The 7,505-nt window shown below is 49.3% G+C and overlaps 1 protein-coding gene across 1 annotated transcript in view; it reads right to left on the bottom strand.

Moving 5' to 3' along the window:
- Nucleotides 1-3,412: 3,412 nt before the first annotated feature.
- LOC121684610 (roundabout homolog 2-like) overlaps nt 3,413-7,505 on the bottom strand; it is a 9,607-nt gene continuing 5,514 nt past the window's right edge. Inside the window, exon 5 of the mRNA XM_042064668.1 lies at nt 3,413-3,442. Within this exon, the coding sequence (XP_041920602.1) occupies nt 3,413-3,442 (30 nt within the window). The remainder of the gene's footprint in view (nt 3,443-7,505) is intronic.

Raw genomic sequence — 7,505 nt, forward strand, 5'->3', positions numbered from 1 at the left:
GGGAGTTCTGGAATTTTGCCACCATGTGTGTCAACATTCCTATCCAACATCGTTGTGATTAGCCTTCTGGAGTTTGGGATTGTGTGTGTGTGTGTGTGTGTGTGTGTGTGTGTGTGTGTGTGTGTGGGTTTTTTTTTTTTTTTGAGGAGGGGGTTTTCCCATTTAGTTCTACTTTAAGTGATGGGCGTCTGTCGTGCTGTCTGCTCTGCGGGCCAAGGTGGCCTCCCCTTCAGCGCTTCCTGCCCTAAATATTCAGAGCCGCTGTGCCCCTGCTCCTGGCCACCTCTCTGGATCTGTCAAAATCGGACGGCACTCGTTGCTCCATGGAGGGGAGGGAGGGTCAGCGCCTCTGTTGGTCGACAGATGGAAATAAAGCGGCTCTGTTTGATACAGGCCGCCGATTGTCTCCCCCTCAACCCCTTCATCTCATTAATGGCGTTCTCTCTGTCTCTCTCCGTCTCTCTCTCTTTCTCTCTCCCTCTCTCCTTCCCTCTTTCTCTCTCTCTCTGGGACCCGGAGGTTGTGCGGAAGCTGATGTCTGTCAGAGACACACACACACACACACACACACACACACACACACACACACACACACACACACACACACACAAAGAGGGAGGGGGTGGGTGCTGAAGGAAAAAAGAGAGAAAGAGAGAAGAGAGCAATGGAAGCTGAGGAGACAGTGAGTGGAGAGAGAGCGAGAGGAGGGGGTTGACGGAATGAGAGAGAAAGAGAAAGAGAAAGAGAAAGAGAAAGAGAGAGAGAGAGAGAGAAAGAGGGACAGAAGTGGGGGAGTAGGAGCAAATGAAAAATGCATAATAATCATGCTGCAAGAGTGCACACACAGCGGCCTAATTGGAGCGCAAGGCTGCAGCCCCTTGTTTGTGTGCATGCCGTGGCTTAAGGGGAGGCTGGCACGCCGCAGGTCTATTACAAGCTTTTGTTTTATCTCGTTTGCTCAGACACTGTGTGTCTGAATGTGTTTGTTTGTTTGTTTGTTTTGTCTATTTGTGTACATATTTGTATTTAGGCTTGACTTCGCAGAGGTGACATGAACTTTGTATGTTTTTAAATCGCAATGACAATATACGGGGGATACTCGAATAGGGGCCTATTACTTTGTGTGTTTTTTCCTGGATGTCATGGATTCTGCCACGCGCTTCAGCCCTAAGCTTCTTGTGATTGGTTCCAGATATGTGGAGCGCGTGGCGGGGGATGGAGTGAGCGACAGCTCATCAGACTCCCATCCCATCGCTGGCAACAGCCATTAAAGTAGTGCAGGACCCGAGGCAGCCGTCCGTGCCGGGCCTGATTATAAAACAATGCTTTATCAGGGGGGGATTCACACACTGTAAATCAATTACAATCTGCGGCTGTTATTGCTGAGCATGGAAAGAAAGAGAGAGAAACAGAGAGAGAGAGAGAGGGAGAGAGGGAAGGAGAGAGGGAGAGAGAGTAGAGACAAGGAAAGAAGGAAACAGGGAAGAAAACATCAACATTCTCCCAGCTTCTCCTGAGAACAGACAAATTAATAACAGTAAGTGGATAATGCCCTGGGTCATATGAGCATCTAAATTTAATTCCAGGGTGTGGCCTAAGTGTTCGAGGAACATGTATGTGTCTGCATTTGCTTTTGTGTGTATTTATGTGGTGTGTGGGTGTATGTGTGTGTGTGTGTGTGTGTGCGTGTGTGTGTGTTAGTAGTAGGATGGTGGTGTGGGGGTTGCTTTCATTTGGGAATGGTTCTATTCAGTAGCCATTCCCCTCCAGACCAAATGCAAATGAAACACAAAAAAGCAGGTTTTAATTGGCACAGGGAGCTAATAAGTGTTTGCCCAGAGTGTGTGTGTGTGTGTGTGTGTGTGTGTGTGTGTGTGTGTGTGTGTGTGTGTGTGTTTGTGTGTGTGTCTGCCTGCGTGCACACACCCCAATGCCTCCCCACTGCACAAGGATGCATGATGGACTCGAGCGATGGGAGAGGAGGCAACAATGTGGAACGAATAAAGAACGGTCAGCTGCAGAGACATTCTGATTGAAAAGACGGGTCAATCTGGATTCGGGGAAGGGAGATAGATAGATAGATAGATAGAAACGGACAGAGATGGGATATGGCAAAAACGAGGGATAGAGAGGATGAATTGTTGGAGGGGGGGGGGGGGTAGGGTTAGTGTGGGGGAGGAGCAGAGAAGAAGAGCCCTACATTACCAAAATGAAAATGCAAGAATGGCGAGGGGGTGGGCGGCATTCACATAATGTGAAAATAATACCGAGGCCAAGCCATGAATATCCATCCCTGCACTGCTGCTGCGATGCGACGAGCCTCTCAGAGAGCCGGGGAGAGAGGGGCCTCCAAGAGCAGCCGTCTCATGTGACTTTCAAATGAACTATTATGGTCCTCCAGCGCTCCCCGGGTCAAGAGCCCGCAGCACCCCACCACTCTCTACCTGGCCCTTCAGAGATGCTGCTATGAGCCGCGCCCCGTGCTGAGTGTTTTTGTGTGTGTGTGTGTGTGGTGTGTGTGTGTGTGTGTGTGTGTGTGTGTGTGTGTGTGTACCTGCCACACGCTGCTGCTGAAGTAGCTCCCTATCACTGGAAACCCTCACTGAAGTAAAGAGGTGAACTCCTCATCATTTATAATGGTGTGGCCTACTCTCTCATCCTGAGAGGTGTGTGTGGTCTTGCTTTTGCTGTTGTCGTGTTCTTTTATACTCATACACTAGCTAGTGTTCAGGCTTTCACACTAGCAGGGATTTTTCTTATAAACTACCCTTGCTCTGTTAGCATTTCTGCTAGCAGTACTCCATTCCTCAAGCTTGTCAGTAGTAGCTTTTTTCATGCATTTTATGGTAGTAGTACTCTGCGAGCTCTTTTACAATGGGATTGTTCTTCAAGCTTTTTACAGTGTAAGCGTTCTCCTTGCACATTTGTTCGTCCTGATGTGTGAGCACCTTTTACGGTGTGGGTGAGAAGGTCCTTGTCGGGGGTCTCCTCTATTTGTCCTGTTAGAGGGTTGGCCAGTCATGAGTGATGATTTAGTGGTACTGTGGGCCAGGGGCATCACATTCCTATAATGCTCCGAGCCTCCAAGGACTGAACATCATGGTTTACATCCCATCGTAAATTCTTCTGAAGGATGGCCCTGATTCAAAAATTAGTCTGCCCTTTTTTTTTTATTTTGTCATTTTTCTCTTTTTTTTCCAGGTTCAGTCTCTAGCTGTACTGAAGGTCACAGAGAGTCTGATTATCGCTTTGTCCGTCTTTCTCTCCTTGTTCCCCTCTTCATTCTCTCTCTCTCTCTCTTCTCTCATTCCATTTCCTCAGTGGCTTCTCCTCTCTTATTTCGCTCTCGTCTCTGAGTGGCTCTGCAGTGGACGAGAAGTCCTTGTCTCCGAAACAGCTCCAGCATGTGGCGTCAGCTCTCCAGGGAGCTGATGACTCCAATCTGCAGAGTGAAGAGAGAAAGAGAGAGAGAGAGAGAGAGAATTGTGTTGAATTCTCATGGGTGAGACAGAGAGAGGAGAAGGAAGAGAGAGAAGGAGTACAAGAGAGAGTGCCAGTGCTCTCCAGGCTGCAGAACACTCAAGGTAGTAGTGGACATTGATGGGGACCAGTCATTTCTCTCCAGATGACGAGTCTTTTATACTTCTGTAGCGAAGGACAAAGGGGAGGACAAGTGACCGTCAGGAAAGGTTAAAAAAGCACCCTGCGTCCTGCCCTCAGCTCTTACCCCTCCCCCCCCCCCCCGCCTCTCTGACTGTGCGTCGGGCGGGAGCCGCACTCTGACGGTGGAAGTCGGTGGAGGTCAGGTAATCTGCTGTGGTCGTGCGAGGTCGCTCTTTCATGCTCGGGCTGCCCTCCAATAAATAAAAAATGTATAGTCCGCTGGGCGTATATACTATTAACCTGTTCTCCCCCAACAAAGAGCAGAGATGAAAGAAATTATGTGTGTGTGTGTGTACATGTGTGTGTGTGTGTGTTTGTGTGTTACAGTCGGAGGCTGGGAGAGTGTGCAGCTAATGGGTACACACGTTCGGACTGTTTGAGGATTAGGCAAGACGGCGCCGCTGGGGAATACATGCCAAGGGTGGAGGAGAGAGAGAGGAAGAGAGAGAGAGAGAGGGAGGTGGGGAGGGGAGGTGTGGAGAGAGGAGTGGAGGCATCTCGTCTGAGTCTCGCACCATCCAGTGCATCTCATTCCAGAGGCAATTACGGCAGCGGTGGCTCCAGCGACAAGTCCCTTATAGAGAGGGGATGTGGCCATGTCTACACAGAGAAAATTGTGTGTGTGTGTGTATGTGTGTGTGTCTGTATGTGTATGTGCCTGTGTCCCCCTCCTTGGTCATGTTGCAGTAGGCAGCTGTTTTGTGCTTTGTTTTCCTGTACCCTCGCTTGGATTTTGATTTTTTCTCATCAGATCCGAGATCTGATGCTGTGATGGCCCGTGATTGAACGTTCAAGAAAAGATTCCAGAAATTTCATATTCTGAACAGTGACCCATTTGAGACCTGATTGCCTCCATTGCAGTGTTTTGCTCAAACTACAAGGCCAGTTCCTCACTAGATATCGGCGTGATTTTAATAATTATCGATGATGAAAAAGGCGGCCAGAGGCATGGCCGCAGTTAATGGGCTCCTCCGAAAAATGGCCCCAGATTCTCGAAAATTGGACAAGAGGAGCGGGAGAGTGCATTCAAGTCTTTATATTCAGCTTTCATTACCGCTGCGCTAATGGAGCGACGTTGGGAGAGGAATGTTAATTATCTCTTCGCTCATTTGCTCAGGGTGGATTCTGTGTGAACAAAAGGCGAGACTTTTTAAGCGTTGTGCCACACTGGGGTTCCAAGCTGCCAATCCGTTGCCTTACACTGACCAATACACCACCCTTGTCCCATCGGTTTTACGTCAGCGTTGGCAGCCTACTTATCACACGCCGTTCATATGGTAATCAGATGAGGTTTTTTTCCATGTTGAATGGAAGAAAACAGCAACTGTCAACCAATGTTAATTTTTTTTTAAAAAAAGGCTTTGGAAGCTAAACTGTGTGATAAAGAACACAAAAAAATGCATTTATTTCTTGTTAACTTGTTTGTTTTTTGGCCCTTGGTGACCAGAGAGGGGATGTGTGTTCTAGAGAGGGCGTGCTTGGGCATGAATCAGTGCCAGCTTTGTGCCACGGTGGCAGTGGCAGTGCAGGAATGCAGATGCAGTGGGCCGTGAGGCGAAATGGCTGCCCCATTGTTCACCACGAAGGCCTTGTCCATAATTTATTGGGTCCCCACCCCTTTTTCCCTCCGTAATGGATGGGTGTGTCCACTCCCAGACTGGAGCTGGGGATGGCAAGTGGCACACCAGGGGGAAGGAGGAGAGAAAGAGTGAGAGGGAGAGAGGGAAAAGAGAGAGAGAAAGACAGAGAAAGAGAGAGAAAGAGAGAGAAAGACAGAGAGAGAGAAAGAGAGAGAGAGAGATAGGGGGGGGAAAGATGGATGTGGCAAGGTGCGCTCCACACCACATCTGCAAAGCTGATAAAAGTCCCAGGCCAGTCTTTATTCATAATAAGACAAAAAAGCCAAACAGAGAGAAAAATGAACAGAAAAAGAGAGGTAGAGAGAAAGAGAGAGAAAGAGAGAGAGAGAGAGAGAGAGAGAGAGAGAGAGAGAGAAAGAAAGAGAGAGAGAGAGAGGGAGAGAGAGAGGGAGAGAGGGAGATAAGTGGGGGCAGGGTTTTGGCGCTGGGGGTAGATGCATGGGTTGGGGCTGGAGTGGTGGGGGTAAGTGGGGGTATGTGACAGGCCTCTGGAGCTCCCATCATTACCATCCGGCGTAGCTGCAGGGCTGTGGCTCCAGCAGGCAGGCAGGCAGATTGAGTGGGGCTAATGGGAGAAAGCCTGACACCGTGTGTAGTAATTTTGCACAGGGGGCCACACACGAGCCTGGGTAGGCATGATGATGGTGTGTGTGTGAGTGTGTGTGTGTGTGTGTGTGTGTGTGTGTGTGTGTGTGTGTGTGTGTGTGAGTGTGTGTGTGTGTGGTGGGGGGGTTGGAGGAAAGAGAGGGATGGAGTGGCGGAGGCTGTGGGGGGCGCGTAATCTTCCTGCGGAGGGTTGCGGTGCGGGGCTCACCTCATTAGAGAGGAACGTTGCATGCTGTCACATGCGAGGACACCTGCAGCGGCCCCGAACAGGTGCGGGCCAACGTGGCCGCCATCGCGTGTGAGTGGCAGCTACACGCAAATCGTTCATGGCTATGGAAATTAGAGGGTGGAGTCCATTAGCATGCAGTGAACACACGCGCACACACACATACACATGGATGTACACACACATGGATGTAGACACACACACCCTCCTACACAGACACACAGATGTACAGACATGCCCACACACACACACATACACACAGACACACCCTTGTGCAGTGTACACACACACACACACACACACAACACACACACACAGTTCCACCCACACTTGCATGTTTGGCATGCTGAATCTTGACTCCAGATGTGGACATCACCACAGGATGAGGAACAGCTGCCGTACCCATTCACTGGCCGCCCAGCGTCCCACATAAATAGCCAGGCTGTTTTTTACGCCAGCCCCATCCACCGGGAGAGTCCACCTCGCTCTCTAGAGACCAGTCCAGCACTCCTGACAATCAGGTGCAGCTGCAAATGGATGCATCCTATCTGTCTAGAAATAGAGAGAGTGAAATAAAGAGAAAGAGAAAGCGAGAAACCTGTCCTCCCTCTTTTCATTTTCCGCCGTCTCTCCTCATTTCCGCGAAAACAAACGCCGCCACCGTAATTATTTATTTATAAGCACGTTTAGCCGAAAAACACAAGCAGCTCACTCATGCGGCGAGTCCGACAGCACATATCAATTATAGTCCGAAAAATCTTCTTTCCCACCAGCCCACCCCCCTCACCCCCCCACACCCCCCATCTGATGAGTGCCATTGCAGACAAAACTGATTGCTTTTTAATATCAGCTCTGCGCAAAAACACACATCAAAGAAGGGCCCTGCGGTACATTTATCAGCTGTACTGTATATATAGAAACCCTTTGTCCTAATAATTCCTCTCTTTCATGCTTATTATGTGGAAATGGTGGTTATTTCCCCCCCCCCCCCCCCCACAACACCATTTCCATTGTAATATGCTGTTTTATCCTGGTCTCAGCCTAAAGTGCTTTCTCTTTTCACACAGCTTTTTTGTTCTGGGCTAATATGAAGGCCGCAAAGATTTTAAGCTGGCCTTGACCTTTTTGGCGAAGGGTGACAGGAATGAGAGATTGAGAATAAAGACATTTGGCTTTGGGATTTAGCCCCCGTTTGGGGAAGAAAAAAAGACAGAGAGAGAGAGACAGAGAGAAGGGTGTAGAGAGAGAGGGACATAGAGAGAGAGAGAGAGAGAGAGAGAGAGAGAGAGAGAGAGAGAGAGAGAGAGAGAGAGAGAGAGAGAGAGAGATAGAGAGATGCAAGCATTTAGCTTGAGGCTACAGCTCCTTGC

This window comes from Alosa sapidissima, chromosome 15, assembly GCF_018492685.1.
Source record: "Alosa sapidissima isolate fAloSap1 chromosome 15, fAloSap1.pri, whole genome shotgun sequence".
Lineage (NCBI taxonomy): Eukaryota > Metazoa > Chordata > Actinopteri > Clupeiformes > Clupeidae > Alosa > Alosa sapidissima.